Genomic DNA, 16148 nt, shown 5'->3' with positions numbered 1-16148 from the left:
TAATATATTGTACCAATTATATTTATCATTCTCCTAAATAACATGGACTGCTAAGAGGAGACGTGCCTTCCGTAACACTGTACTGTACATGTTTATCCGTGTGAAAGGGCAGATCGATCTCCTATCGACCTACCTATGCTAGTCGGACGGTACTTAAATTTTCAAACTATGTTGATGGTTTGGATTGACAAACGGAAACCCCTAACAACAAGTATCCGTTTGAGAGGGCAGATCGATCTTCTATCCTAGTCGGACCGTGTTTTCCATCCCACCCCTCGCGCCGCTCCTATATTGCCGAAACCGCACCCTCCACAGCAGCGCAGCGCAGCTTATTCCGTCAGTCATCACGCGACGTCGTCGTCTCGAAGCCAACTCACGCGACGCACCCAAACAAACCAAACCCTCGCACTCCCACACCCCACCTCTTCGCGGAGGCGGCCATGGCGGCGGTGGCCACAGTCAGCTCCGCGAGCGGGATCCTCGCCATGCTCCAGGAGCCGGCGGAGGAGCTCAAGCTGCACGCGCTCGCCAGCCTCAACTCCGTCGTCCACCTCTTCTACCCGGAGATCTCCACCAGCATCCCCACCATGTGAGCCCCCTCCCCTCCCTCGCCCCCTTCCCCTGAAAAACCCAAGTTGCCCTAGATGCTATTGCTGCCGCGCGATTCGTTTGGCTGGCTGGCCTAGTTCGGTTCGATCTGGAGTTTGTGTGGGCTCTGATCTGTTAGCCTCCCGATTCTTGGGATTCAGTGTGCGGTTATGTTGTCCAGGATGAATCTGCAGGGCCTGAACCGAAATTTAACAGTATTTAGGTAGTAAAGCTGTGTGCTTGGATTTAGCACCGTCGTAAAAATTTCAACTTTTTTCTTCACTTTCGTGTCCTCGCTTGGAGCTCGTAAGGTTTAAGTGTGATGAAACTGGGGAGGGGTGAGAATGATAATTCAGGAGCCTTTGAACTCTCACTTTTGTACAGTAGTTGTTTTCGGACTTATTCGTTCACTTGGTTATGATGCCTGCCCTGTGCTAAGGAAAATCTTTGATGCATTAATTAACAATTGAAATTGTTATCTGCAATAGTATAGGGTGACATGTTTTGGCAAGTTGATCTGATATCACTCTGTTCAACAATATAAGAGATATTTTTTGCTACTTCAGTTTAGATTATAATTTCGTCTCATATATTTTCCGTAGGTCATTTCGCTTTGCATAAGAATAACATATATACTTCAGTTTAGAACCCAACCTGTGGAAGTCTGTATTTCAAATGGACTAAATCAATAATTTGTTTCCATCATATCCTTTTGCCTGCAGTGAGAGCTTGTATGAAGACGAGGAGTTTGACCAGAGACAGCTTGCTGCACTAGTTGTTTCTAAGGTAGCACCTCATGCTATTTTGTACCTTCTCTTGAGATATCATGTTTTATACTGCTTATATTGATGACTGTTGTATACCATGTAGGTATTTTACTACTTAGGCGAGTTAAATGATTCACTATCCTATGCACTTGGTGCTGGACCTCTATTTGACGTTTCAGAGGATTCAGATTATGCTCATGCTCTTTTAGGTGAGTTGCCTCAAGTTCTCGTCACTCTAGATGTGATTTCACATGAATTTTTTTTTGATCGTTATGTTGAAATGGCGGTTCTTTTCTTTCAGCCAAAGCATTAGATGAATATGCGAGTTTCAAGACGAGAGCTTCTAAAGCTACAGAGGAAGAAGAAAACGTGGATCCCAGATTAGAGACCATAGTGGAGAGGATGCTGGAGAAGTATAATAATATACCGCACCATTTTCTCATATCCTCCTATTTATTAGATGGAGTATTCAGCTAATGGTTACTCTTCACTGTAGGTGTATTCTTGATGGTAAATACCAACAGGCCATGGGTATGGCTGTTGAATGCAGGAGACTGGATAAGCTGGAGGAAGCAATTGTTCAGTGTGATAACATTCATGGGGCTCTTTCGTATTGCATCAACCTTTCTCACCAATATGTTAGTCACCGCGAATATCGCTGTGAGGTATGGGCATGTTATGTATGCCAAATTGTCACTTTTTAAAATTTATATTGTGTAGTCTGGTTGGATTATTAAAGTATTATCTTAGAGTAAGCAAAATTTGATGTTCTTTCCCGAGTTGACAAAATAATTCACTTTATGTCAGGTTCTTCGCTGTCTTGTTAAAATATACCAGACTTTGCCGCATCCAGATTATCTGAGCATTTGCCAGTGCCTTATGTTTTTGGGTGAGCCTGAAACTGTTGCAAACATATTGGACACACTGCTTTCTGGAAGCAAGGTATGTGTTTGTTCTTTGATCTCCTCACTACATCACTTACATGGCAGCTTCCATTTGCTTACTTGAGATATTGTGTTCATTATGCAGGATGATGCTCTCCTTGCATACCAAATTGCTTTTGACCTCGTGGAAAACGAAAACCAGGCCTTCCTTTTGAATGTGAAGAATCGTCTGGACGCACGGACTCCTGCTCAGTCTAACCCTGATAGTGGATCAGCTTTACCGGGTGATCAGACTGCTAACTTGGGTACAACTAGCACAGAACCAGCCGGTGATGTTCAGATGGGAGATGACACAACAACAGCTAATGGAAATGCTCACCCAGTTGATCCAAATGAAGCAGTGCATGCTGATAGGCTTGCAAAAATTAAAGGAATACTGTCAGGGGAGAAGTCTATTCAGCTTACGCTACAATTTTTGTATACCCACAACAGGTAAAACTTACTATTATTTCCTAAGTCTTGCGGCCTGACCTCTCGTAACTTTTATATCTGACATTGCCTTGATGGGGTTGTGTGTTTGATAGGTCTGATCTTCTGATTCTGAAAACAATAAAGCAAGCTGTGGAAATGAGGAACAGTGTTTGCCACAGTGCAACTATTTGTTCCAATGCAATCATGCATGCAGGAACAACTGTAGATACATTCCTAAGAGAGAATCTAGTAAGTTTGTGCTCTACTGGTTGTCCTGTTGTCATAGATGTTCCTTCTTTTTACCTCTGTGATTACTCATTTTGGTATTGTCTTGCAGGAGTGGTTAAGCAGGGCAACTAATTGGGCTAAATTCAGTGCAACTGCTGGACTTGGGGTCATCCATAGAGGCCACCTTCAACAAGGTCGGGCTTTGATGGCCCCATACCTACCTCAAAGTGGAGCAGTTGGCGGTGGCAGTCCATACTCAGAAGGCGGTGCCCTCTATGCTTTAGGTTTGATTCATGCCAACCATGGTGAAGGAATCAAACAATTCCTCCGTGAAAGCCTCCGCAACACCAGTGCAGAGGTGACATTTTGTTTCTTGTCCTTCTCTTGAATGGTATTCACTTTTGAGTGCTTTTTCTTACTTCAAACCATAATGTACAGGTCATTCAGCACGGCGCTTGTCTGGGACTTGGGCTCGCCTCTCTGGGAACAGCAGATGAAGAAGTATATGAGGACATAAAGAATGTCCTTTACACAGACAGCGCTGTGGCTGGTGAAGCAGCTGGTATTGGCATGGGTTTGCTCATGGTTGGCACAGCTAGTGAGAAGGCTAGTGAGATGCTTGCTTATGCACATGATACACAGCATGAAAAGATTATCAGGTTGGTGCTTTTTAATTACTGTTGTCCTATTTCTGAAGGTGCATCCAGCCCTTGTTCTGACATTTCTCTCTGTGTAGGGGTTTGGCACTTGGCATTGCATTGACAGTGTATGGCAGGGAGGAGGAAGCTGACACCTTGATCGAACAAATGACTAGAGATCAAGATCCCATACTACGTTATGGTGGGATGTATGCATTGGCTCTAGCCTACAGAGGAACGGCGAATAACAAAGCTATCCATCAGTTGCTGCATTTCGCTGTGTCGGACGTCAGTGACGATGTTCGTAGGACTGCAGTTATGGCTCTTGGATTTGTTCTATACAACGAACCTGAGCAGGTCTGTAGACTTCAGATGCCTTTTATTTATAAATAGATGCTCTCTACTCAATATTACTCCAAAGCAACGTAATTTGTCTAGATACATCCGAACCTGCGACAACTAATATGGAACGGAGAGAGTATTTATTATGCATTTATGCAACATTTCTTTGCCATCTTATAGAAAAATTGCTAAAAATTAACAACCATCAATAACTTTGATCTACACCTTACATTTTGGTCTTATCATGCAGACTCCAAGAATTGTGTCCCTGCTCTCTGAATCATACAACCCACATGTTCGTTACGGTGCAGCTTTAGCTGTTGGGATATCATGTGCAGGAACAGGGCTAAGTGATGCCATTTCCTTGCTGGAACCTCTCACATCAGACGTCGTTGACTTCGTACGCCAGGGGGCTCTAATTGCTATGGCAATGGTCATGATCCAGACTAATGAATCATTTGATTCTCGTGTTGGAACATTCAGGCGTCAGTTGGAAAAGATCATTCTTGACAAGCATGAGGACACAATGAGCAAAATGGGTGCCATACTTGCTTCTGGTATTCTAGATGCCGGTGGTAGGAATGTGACAATTAAACTTCTCTCGAGGAACAAGCATGACAAGCTCACTGCTGTGATTGGCCTTGCCGTTTTCAGCCAGTTCTGGTACTGGTATCCTCTGTTATATTTCATCAGCTTGGCCTTCTCGCCAACAGCCATCATTGGTCTCAACTCTGACCTGGAATTGCCAAAGTTTGAATTTGTATCACATGCTAAACCGTCTCTCTTTGAGTACCCGAAACCGACAACTACGCAGACTACAACTTCAGCAGTCAAGCTGCCCACAGCTATTTTGTCGACTTATGCCAAGGCAAAATCTAGGGCGAAGAAGGATGCAGAAAGCAAAGCTAACCTGGAGAAGACAACAGAAGCAGATAGCAAAGCTAACCAGGAGAAGGCAACAGACGCAGAAAGCAAGACTAGTGGGGAGAAGACACCGGAAGATGCTTCTGGTTCTACATCAGCAAAGGCAGCTAAATCACAGGAGAAGGACGGTGATGCAATGCAGGTAAAGCATCTGTTTCACTTTTCCACATCACGTGTTTTTACATCCTAGGGTTTTACCAACTTTGGTAGGTCTGGCTCATAATTAAATCATGTTAGTGTATCTGTTTTCTGGAATTACTTCCCCTGACTCGTCACAGTTTAGCATAGCACCGTGACTGTAAAATTGGCCCTGACCCCTAGTTGTTAATGTGGAGCCTTTTAGTGGTCAGTAGTGAACTTGTGATTTATATCTGTCTGGAGTTGCTCTTTTTTTCGTTGTCTTTCAAAGAACCTGCTCCTTGCTCTCAGCGAGTGGTAGTGTTCTTATACTCAAACCTTGCCTCATAACAGTACTCTCGAAAAAAAGAACCTGCTTATTCGATATTTTAGCCAAACCCATTTGATTTGGCCTCTCTGTGTTTACTCTTCTCATTTTTTTGTTATCAGGTTGATAGTACAGCAGAGAAGAAGGCTCCGGAACCAGAACCGACCTTCCAGATCCTGGCGAACCCAGCTCGTGTCCTCCCTGCGCAGGAGAAGTTCATCAAGTTCATCGAGGACAGCCGATATGTCCCTGTGAGACCAGCCCCTTCTGGATTCATCCTCCTCCGAGACACGCAGCCCACTGAGCCTGAGGAACTCGTGCTCACCGATGCCCCTGCAACTGTGGTCTCGAGCACTGGCAACGCCGCAGCGGCTGCAGGGCAACCGGCTGCCATGGCCGTCGACGATGAGCCCCAGCCGCCTCAACCTTTCGAGTACAACACTTTGTAATCCATAAAATAGGAAAACTGTCTGTGCTCATTAGTTCATTCACCCCTGCCACACGTTGCTTATTCCTTTTTTCGAGTATGTATTATGCGGAAATCTGTTGTTTGTTGGAAACTTTTGTAGAATCATCACTTCATCAGTAGAAAATTTAACTCGAACAGGGGTTACAGGCTGAGTGTTCTTTGTGAACTTTGGGCATCTGAACACGTCTTGCGCTGTGATGTAATGTGCTTAACGTTGTTGGCATTAAATAGCACGGCTTTAGTCCCATATTGCTACATCTTCAAGCGATGCATTTATTTTCCCTGCTTGTATTGCAAAATTTTATACAATATTCTTTATTTATTTTGAAACTGCTCTAGAATCTTCCACATGCTGAGAGCTCCTTTGATTTAAAGGTATTCCGTATGAATTGGCCCTTACAGGAATAGGATCCATATCAAATTTCGGGATTCCTTTGCACTCTTGGAGAATTTTTCTCATCCACTTTAACTTTTTACTAGAATTCATGTTTTTCCTGTGTTGTTTAACACTCTGATTCAAATTCTTTGTAGAAAATACTTCCTCTATCCCATGAAGGTTATCTGAGATTTGTCAAAATTTGGATGTATCTAGATACTATTTAGTGTATAGATATATCTAATTTTTAACAAATCTCAGACAACCCTCATGAGATGGAGGTTTTTTGTGTGTGAATGAAGTCTACACCTTTTCTTTTCTATACCTATGTTTTGAGTACGTGTGAATCAAAGAAATCCTAGCGCCCTAGCCAAAGCTTCTGCTCGTGATCTCTAAACTTAGTATCCTTGCCATTTCGACCACCCATCCTGTGGTGCCTGCCGTGGTGCTTGCTCCGCCGCAGGTCAGACCCGTCCGTTGGTGGCCAGATGCGTCGTCGCGCCCGTCAGTTCCGCAAGCGCCCGCTCGACTCCAAGGCAGCCTTTCTGGCTCCGGCCCTGCCGCCCGCCGGCCTCGCTCCCCTCACCGGCGCCACCTGTGGCCTACTGCCGACGGCCCCGACGATGTGCTCTCAGCCCCGGCCGGCTGCATCGACGTCCACCTTGGTCCTGCCTGAAGAAGTTCCCCCGCGCCTGCCTCGTCCTCACCATTGCAATAGGACTGCGACGATGGCCGCTCCTCCTACTGGTCCTCGCTCTTCCGACGGGATGCTGTACGACCCTGCCGTGTTGGTCGAGGGGCTCGGGTCTTTGTCACTGCCGCCGGTTGTCTCGGGTGGCCCTGCCGAGGTGCCCCTTCCTGGAGAGGATACTCTGTCGGCCCCGGGCTTGCTATGGGTTGCTTCTTTGGGCTTCGATGACGACGACGGCAATGGAGAGTTGGCTCCATAGCCGTTGTTGGCCTCCACCACCGGCACCGTTTCCAGCGAGGTTCGTGGCACCACTGATTTGTGCCATGTTGAGGGGGCGCCAACAGAGCCCTGTGGCGGCCTCTCTGCTCCTGATGCTCTTGGATATGACGAAGGCTGGGTAAAGGTGGGTCGGGGCGGTTGCCTCGGCCGCGAGCCATCATCTTTGCTTCAGGAGGAATGCCTTGAGCGTAGTCTCGCCTTCAAGCGTTGGGCTTGTGGGAGATGCTTTCGGTGCCTCGAGCGTGACCACCAGGTCAACACTTGTCGTGAGCCATTCAAATGCATCCGTTGTCGTCGTCCTGGTCATCGGGAGTGTTTCTGCCGTGCGCGCTTTCCCGATGCTCGTTCTCGCTCTCTAGACACTCGTGCCCGTTCTCCGAATGCACATGCTCCTTGTAGGCGGAGCGCCTCTCCATCTGCTCAGCCTCGTCGTCCCTCGGCATCCCAGAGTTGGGTTGAAGTCGTGTGCCGCTTGTTGTCGCCTGCAACATTGCCTCCAAGGCCCTCTCCTAATTGTTGCGAGGAGGTCAATGTCAACGCCAATTTGGACTCTCGCCTTCGATGTTAGTTTGCCTTATTTCACATGGAGGTTGATCAGTTGGTTGCTAACCGGGTCGAGGAGGCGGCTCGCCCCCTTCATGATGAGGTGGCAAGTCTCAAGCTGTTGTTGGCACGCGTTGGTGCTTCTTTGGAGCCGACAGAAGCATGCTCTTCTGGTGGGCAGGAGCTCGCCACCGTGCAGGTTGGATCCGCTGACCAGAAGTCGTCGGTGGTGGAGGAAGAACATCTCTATAGTTGTTTCTCTCCTCGTGATAGTCCTTGCCAGCCGCTGCAGCCTGTTGTGTTGGCTGCCTCTGAGGGCGAAGGCATAGATGGTACCTTGACTCTGGTGTCGACTGTGTCTTCTCCGCTGAGACTGGCTCTTGGCTTTGAGCTGTGTGAGGACCCTTCCCCTCCTCTTTCGATGGTTCACCTTTAGGTGGACTCGCTTGTGACTTCGGACGTGGCTTCCTCACCACCGCCGGTGGAGGCAAGCCATTGTGGCGACAAAGTTATCGAGGCAGGTGCTTTGGCACCTAACTCTGATGCGCTCTTTGCTAGTGAGATTTGCGACCTCCTCGCTAGGTTGGAGGTGGCTAGCTCTAGATGTAGCAAGGAGATTGCTCGCCTCCTAGAGGAGAAGTCTTTGAGGGGCAAAATCCAGAATGTGAAAGACTACCTCAGGAATAGAAGCAAGAAAAGTGGCGCCACAAAAAAGGAGATCGCAGTTGGTTGATGGATGATTCTCCTCTCTTGTTTGAAAGTTTGTGGTTGTAGGAGTTTCTGTCGTTCGTGGTTGGTGGTGTTGTAGGTGTTGCTAGCATCTGTGGATGGTGGTGTTGTTATAACGGTTTTTTCGCCCGGTTTCCCGTTAATTAACTAGGTATTCCTCCGGAAATGCCAAACGGAACCTGGGTACGCGCGCACCCAGTTATGAGAAATTCAAAAAAATACTATTTAAAAATTTCAAAAAAATGTGAAGTAAAATTTTGCATGTATATATTATGTTGATACTTACTCGTGTGCGTTTTCACGAAAAAATATCATTGTATGTGGCCTACACAAAAATGACAAAATGCCCAAAATGAAACTAGTGAATATGAATTGTACTATTCACAGGGATGGAAATTTACATTTTATCATTTTTGTGTAGGCCACATACAATAATATTTTTTGGTGAAAACGCATAGGAGTAAGTATCAACATAATATGTACATGCAAAATTTTACTTCGCATTTTTTTGAAACTTTTAAATCGCATTTTTTTTATTTTTTGGAAAACTGGGTACGCCCGCACCCAGGTTCCAATCGTGCACGTCCGGTATTCCTCTACTTAATTAATGGATTGGGCAAAGCTTTTACCCTCCTTTAAAAAAAAATAAAAATCCTTGCCATTTCCTTAACCATTCCTCTGTAAGGGGAGACGTCTCCAGGGCTCCAGGCTCGCATTAACACACTCGCTGGGCTGAACGGCAGCAAGCTTCCGTGGGGAAGCAACATGGGGCACAGACACAGCTAGTTGTATGATTGTAGTTTGGCACACACCGAGAATACAGTATATACAGCCATATTGTGAGCGGTGAGGTAGAGATAATTAAATTAATAAATGAAAAGATTTAGGCATTAGTTTATAAGGAATTCTGTACGAATATGTATTAGAGGAAGGAATAATTCCAATTTTTTTTGGATTGCACTCCATATCTTTTGTCCTACTCTTATTTCCCTGGGTAGGGGGTATTTAAAAAGAAAAAAAGGGATAAAGGGTTAATTCGTTCTTTATAGCCATTTCTTTAACAAGTGAATAGGAATACTGATAAGGGCTAGGCCTTCCATGCTATGTTACTAACAGGGGCTGGTGAACACATCACCCAAGGACCTTAAAACAGTTAATGTAACTGTTTAAGGCACAATGGAGATCCACAACTATCTTCCTGGACATAATTTACTATGGAACCACTTGATCCCTGTCCAACTCACCAATGTCGATCACATAGTGCAGCTAAGTAGGTAGAAGTGAACAGATGTATGTAAGGACCAGAATCCCCGGGAAATAAAAAAGGCAGAGGCAAGCGATCTGAAAGTTACAAGTCATTTAGTTACATAACATCTAGTAGTAGTGCTAGCTTGCTTGCACCCTACATATTTGATGTGTTCGCTAATTGCACCCAAAGGCGGTGCTATGTTCAGTCGTGGGGCAAGGCAGTCAGTAGTCCGAAACATGTCACCAGACAGAAGATGAGAACAAAAAGGTTTTAAGATAAGATACCACCTATTGTTCCTTGTTCTTGAGTTCAGTTTCAATGAGCCGTAGCTTCAGATTGTTCTCCTCATTGATGAGCGAGAGCCTCTCGAGCGAAGACTTCATCAGCGACATCTGGGACTCTGTAACATGGCTTCTTCCTGCTTTTGGTGCCTGCCATGGTGCCATCCCCGTGCCAGCTGCGCCACCTGGGGACATGTGGGCAAACCGTCTCATCCTCGCGCTTAGGGCAGCAATGGAAGAGCGCAGTGCATCCAGCTCCACGTCCGCAAACCTATCTGCAGAAGTTTTAGCAGATACAAAGTTTTGTTAGGTTATGAAGTTGTAAAGTAGAGAGTGCAAGGTCACAGTTCTTAGTTACGGACCAAGCTGTGACTTGAATTCCAGCTCTGCTTGTGACAGTGGCTTCTTGTTTGCGGCAGGCAGCATCTTGAAGCTTTCTATGCGCTTTTCCAGCAGATCGTATACCTTGGAGGCCCGATCTATCCGCTTGTTTAACTCCTGATCTTTGGTTTCTATGGATAGAAGGGATTGCTTAACTGCCTGCAAGCGTTTCTGCTTGTCTTCAATCTCTGTCTTCACATAATCTCCATGTTCCTTGAGCTCGATGAAAACCTGAGCATCATTAAAATGAACTCTCAGACAGTAATGGTATGCTTATATTGCGAGGAATAAAAAATGTACGAGGTTGAAGTATCTGCAGAACCGACTGATTTTACTTGTCCACCAACAATGGCAGATGACATAACCTAAGTTGATAAGAGATATCCACAAAATATCATAATGAGAGCTCTTACCTTGTGTCCATACTCCACATAGTGCTCATGGAAAACCTTAATATAGTGATGAAGTGTGGACTTCCCTTCAATGGAGTCAGGAGTCAACGACCTCAGGCCTGATGAAGATGGAAGTATGGGTGGATCTGGACCAGCAATAAGTTCTTTGCTGATCATTCCAGTTGTGACAGATTCCACATCCTTGATGCTCTTGCTATGTATGTCAAGCTGAAGAGGTGTTGGTTCCTTCCAACCCTTCATCTCTACCACAAAGCACTCAGCAGTGTGTGTAATGCCAACTAACTGCACATGGCCATATGCATCTGCTATGGTGACGAATCCAGAAAGGAAGGGAGAAGTTGTATCACTGTTGCCTGTGGTGAGTACAGGATGCACAGAGGGCGGCGTCGAAGCCATCTCAGGATATGAAAATGGCAGGAAGTGCAATGTGACCATGTCAAGTCCCCCACCATGTGCACAATAAAACCTCTCTGGGACAAGGGGATCCAGAAACAATGATAAAGAGCTACTGTTAGGAGTTTTTGGCAGTGCCAAATCCACAATTGAGAGTCTTAGCAAAGGAGGAGTGTGTCCCATCCAGACAGCTTCTGTATTGCTTTTCACATTTGATCCCGTACTGGATGTGCGATGTGATCTCAGGGCCAACGAATCTTGTGGATTTGAGTCACATTTCATAGCAACGCTCTTTATGTGTCCGTTTGAATTGAAATTAAGGCAAGTAGGAACCCCAATGCTCCATTGTGGTTGAATTTCATCAGCTAGAGCATCAATCTGGAGCTGTCCGCTACCCCAGGCGGTTACAAGAACTGAATCTTTGCCAACTGAGCTGTACACAAAACCCACAGCTTTACCATCACAAGAGCTGCCCTTGCCTTCAAGTTCATTGTTTTCCTCACAAACTCTACAAAGAGGCCCCTGCATGGGTACTCAATCTGATTAATACACATTGATTGATAATAAAAGCATAGGATGGTAGTCACATAGACAACATGCAGCCAGAATTTGAATAATCAGATCCTTATGAAAAGAAATGATGGCATTTCCCTGTTACCAAAGCAATTTACAAATAGCTGGTTTTTCCCCTAAAAAACTGGAGTTTGTAATTTTCCTATAACTTTTTTTATAAACTTGTATCATTAAATTCCAAATTTAGGATACAGATTGGTCTTGTTTCTTGCACTCACTTCAGAATTCGGATTGAGCACTAAATTTCTACCTTCAGTCAAATACAACCACTTCAATGGTTATTGAAGAGCCCTGTCACAGTAAAATGAATTTCAACAAGTATTTCCTTTTTGTGTGTCTAGTCTCATTTCAATATGTAGATACATCCAGATCCAGATAAAGTTGCGACACTTATTTTCGAACCGAGGGAGTACTAGTTTAAGAAGCATGCACGTTGCTTGCCTCTTCACCATGGCTGTGTTACAGTATCCTAAATTTGTACACGTAAACAAATAGAGGTACTGTGCTACTCATATGCATGGTATCACCCAAAATTATTTCTGAACAGAAGCCATTTACTCCTTTCTTTCAAAGCGATTATTTGATAGTACTATGTTCAACCAGAATATAGCAATACATGAGAAAAATGGAAACGTCTAGCCGCACGAAGGTCAAAGAAGCATTAGCCCACATTCAAGCTCACAGGTTGAGTTCTCCAGTTAAACACACACAGCCACATTTTGCTGGGTCATTCTCCAGACAAATATTTCACGAAGTTAAAAGAAGCAGACCTGCAGAGTCAAAGAATCGTCTACTGGGGCATATGGACGAGCTCTTAACATCAGTGTGCTGCCATCTGCTGATTGACGTAACAACTCCGGAAATGTTGCCTCCAACCATGCAATGGCCAAATGTGAGTTCGTGACAACATTTGGATTCAAAGATTTCAAGCCAAATGTATTAACATCTTCATAAAGTTCTTCAATATATCTCTTACTATAGTCACTGCATCATAGAAAAATAAATTGTCAAAACTAACATGCAGATGAAGTAAATAGAACCAACAACTGGCATTAAGTAGTTCTCCCAATGTTAGACATCATTGATTACAACGAGGAGTGCAACATTACCTTCCAAATGGAACAACGGGACAGAGCACAAAAATTGAACCATCACTGAATAAGATGAAAACCTGCAATAAAGGATGGACTTACATGTGAAACCAAGCACAAGAATTGGCTACTCAACATACATCACATAATCCTAATCAGGTAACTATGAAGAGATTACATACATATGTCTAAACAACATATCAAATGTCAACTTGAAAGAAATTTGGATATGCATGAGCAATCAAGTGTGTTTCTGTAACTATTAATATAGCATGGGCATTGACTTCAACCACAGAAAAATAGAATTGACATAAGAAACAGTAAAATCAGCATGGCATTCCCAGATTCGTTAGATAAAGATACCGTGTAGACTGTATAGTGTTATCAATTGATACCCCAAATATCTGTACTATGACATAAGCTTAAACTAGCAAAAAGATAAATCTCCACATGTCAAATTCACCACCAAATTGCTCCAAAGCTGGTTTGAAGTTATTTTATTTTCCACTTTAGGTGGTAACAAACAGTGATGCCATCTTGGTTGCTAGATTAATATAATAATCCTGCTGGTACAATGTCAAGCATAATAGAGGAGGGTCTTCATTGTTTAGGCGAACTGCAATCAAGAGACATACCGAAAATCTATCCCACAGATGATCACTCCCATAAGAGAATGCCACTGGACAAATTGACGAAGCATTCTGACATCTTCCAGGTAGAATTGGCTGCAAATAAAATTCCTGTTCTGGTTGCACTAAATCATTTGAAAGGTCAAATAACCTGCATAAATAGTTCTTGATTTCTATCAAAGAGTCATGGAGCAATTTTCAAAAAGTGATGAAGAATGGGTATTAAGGCATAAATAAAGATACTTGATGCCATGCTGAAAAAAAAGGTGTACTTGATGGAGAACAACATCATATGGGAATGGAGGAGGAAAATATATTATCAACTCCAACAATTGTAGGTCAAGTAAGCTTAAGATTAGCATTGCTCCACATAGCATCAAAATCTATTTAGCTTACCTGAAAACAGCATCTGATGTTAAAACCCCAAAATGGCTGCTGCTAAAAGGGTGCCAGGATGTCTGCATCACTTTTATGCCATCGTTGTTGCGAGGTAAGACGTGAGAAGCAACAGGTGCAGTCCTGTAGCCAAATATAGGGGGAGAAAACATTACAGTATAATGAAGCTGGAAACAATACCACCAGAAGAAAGAAAAGGTAGCTACAGCCTACAAGTATCATTAATGAAAACTGAAGACCGAATGACAACTCTGTAGATGCCCTTTCAATACCACAATGTGGAGAGTACTTGGAAGATTGCTTTCGATGTGCATGAATAATGCCATTCAGGAGAAATAAAAGAACGTTTCATTGATTTTGATTTTTATTGCAAGAAACGTATTCATAACTAGAAAAATCTCAGAACGTTCAGGAAATATAAGAGCAAGAGTGCATTATGAACACGAGATGAAGTTGTAATGAAGATATATACCTGCATATGATTGTGTCACCATCTTCAGATACCCTCTCATGTACATACAAAACATTTATGTTATGTGATCCAGCTAGGAGTAGTGATGAACCATCAGTATTGAGTGTTATATGAGTGACCTCATAACCAAGGTCTATCTCCGGCATCAACATCTGAACAGCACAACAAGCAACATCAGTTGTGTCAGAGCAAGACAATCATCTCTGTAAAGAAAGAATGCTCAATGTTGAAACATAAAGGATTTCTGTTTCAGAAGCTACAAGCAAAATCAATAACATTCAATTATAACAGGGTTTCATGGCGAAAAGAGATCAAATGAAGCAATACTGCTGCAACCGAAACAGGATAGAAATGCAAAATTGTCCTTATTTTTTTGCATATGAATATGCACCTTCCAAAAAAGCTATCAATCATGATGTGGGGATAGAATCTTTCCCCATTATCAGTAGGGAGTCGGTAATTAATTATTTTGCACACTTTGTCAGTGTGCAAATAAGAAATACACCACCTCTGGTCAACATCATTTATATGTCGTATGCCAAGGGTTAAATATACGGTAGCCAATTATATACTTGGCGTAGGGCGGAGTTTGTACCAGGTAGAAGTTACATGTATGTATAGTTGGAGCCCTAGACAGTCTAGCCATGTACTATATCATTTTTTATATGTTCTCGTCAAATCTCCCAAACCTGAAAATCCACAACTAACCACGACAAGAATTGTGGAACGGAAGGAGTATTTTACATACTTCCATCATATCATATGCTACTACATAAAAAATAGGTCAGTGAAGCTTTAATGCTGCGGAACCGATGCGAAGTTGCCCAATTCTCAAACGTATGCCTCCAAGTGAATAGAAAGCAATCCGAGAAAAAATGGGGAGAACCGATGCGATCCCTGCCGGCTACCATTTCACGGGGAAAATGCGAAAATCACTTGACCTCGGAAGGCACGGCTGCTTCCACGGCGACCTCCTCCCCGTCCTTGTCCGGCTCCGCGTCGCGAATCCGCACGGATATCCGGTGGACGCCGCGCGCCGAAGGATCCCACACGAAGAGCCTCGAGGCGGCGGCATCCCACGCAGCGCCGCCGCCGCCCTGGCCCTGGCCGCCGCGTAGCGCGAAGGCGGGGTGGGAGGAGACGGGGACCCACTGCGCCGGAGAGTACTTCCTCTTGGGGGACGGACGGGTCTTGGGCCTGGAGGAGGTGGCGGAGGTGGAGGCGGACGAGGGGGTGAGAGCGAGGGACGGGGACGGGGAGTGGCGGCGGCGGGAGGGCGGGGTCGCCGAGGCCGGGGCCGGGGAGCGGCGCACGGGAGGCGGGGAGTCCGGTGGCGAGGGGGACAGCTCCGGCGCGGTGATGCGAGTCATCGGCGACGAGGTTGCCGGAGAGGTGGTGGGGTTTGAGGTTTGGAGGAGGGAGGAGAGGAAGGGGGCTTTGGGCTTCGATGGCCCGCCGTCTGTAGGTTTGTAGAGCTGACGGGCTCTTTTCTATGGGCTCTAAATGGGTGCTATCATTTGCTTTTGACCCACTCTTTTTTGGGTTTTCTGAACATGAAAATTTGTTGTTTTTTTCACTACAATGTTTCTTTGAAAAGTGAAAAAAATATAAAAATATAAAAGTAGTTATGTGAACAGATAGTGCTCAAAACATATAATACTCGAAACATAGTGAGAGTGAATAACAAGAGGCGTGGGCCGCATGTCTATCGACCACCACTGAGACCATGTTACATTCGCAAAAAAAATCTCCTAAACGAAAAGGGGATTTCTTGTATGACTTGTTCACGAATTTCATCTATGCATTTGTTTCTGCCAAAACTTGTTTTGTTTCTGTTTCTCTAATTTCATATTTTTGTTTTCGAAATTGCAGCTTATCTTTTTTTTTTCGTCTGGC

The 16148-nt window shown here is 44.5% G+C and overlaps 2 protein-coding genes across 2 annotated transcripts; one reads left to right on the top strand and one right to left on the bottom strand.

Moving 5' to 3' along the window:
- The first annotated feature begins 334 nt into the window (after positions 1-334).
- On the top strand, positions 335-6013 carry LOC127336285 (26S proteasome non-ATPase regulatory subunit 1 homolog A). The gene is made up of 13 exons (XM_051363076.2): positions 335-589; positions 1311-1374; positions 1459-1564; positions 1657-1768; positions 1852-2020; positions 2163-2297; positions 2385-2731; positions 2824-2959; positions 3048-3296; positions 3377-3597; positions 3675-3933; positions 4169-4984; positions 5410-6013. The coding sequence occupies exons 1-13, from the start codon at positions 441-443 to the stop codon at positions 5734-5736; spliced, it is 3090 nt and encodes a 1029-aa protein (XP_051219036.1). The 5' UTR covers positions 335-440; the 3' UTR covers positions 5737-6013.
- Positions 6014-9669: 3656 nt separating this feature from the next.
- Positions 9670-15698, bottom strand: LOC127336286 (nuclear pore complex protein NUP88). Its single transcript, XM_051363077.2, has 9 exons — positions 15194-15698; positions 14253-14404; positions 13781-13903; positions 13391-13535; positions 12774-12835; positions 12435-12648; positions 10699-11613; positions 10267-10516; positions 9670-10179 (listed from the first exon to the last, which is right to left on the bottom strand). Exons 1-9 carry the CDS (start codon positions 15620-15622, stop codon positions 9911-9913), a joined length of 2559 nt encoding a protein of 852 aa, XP_051219037.1. The 5' UTR covers positions 15623-15698; the 3' UTR covers positions 9670-9910.
- Positions 15699-16148: the final 450 nt, after the last annotated feature.

The sequence above is a fragment of the Lolium perenne genome, chromosome 2, assembly GCF_019359855.2.
Source record: "Lolium perenne isolate Kyuss_39 chromosome 2, Kyuss_2.0, whole genome shotgun sequence".
Lineage (NCBI taxonomy): Eukaryota > Viridiplantae > Streptophyta > Magnoliopsida > Poales > Poaceae > Lolium > Lolium perenne.
This window is presented reverse-complemented; position numbering and strand designations above follow the sequence as displayed.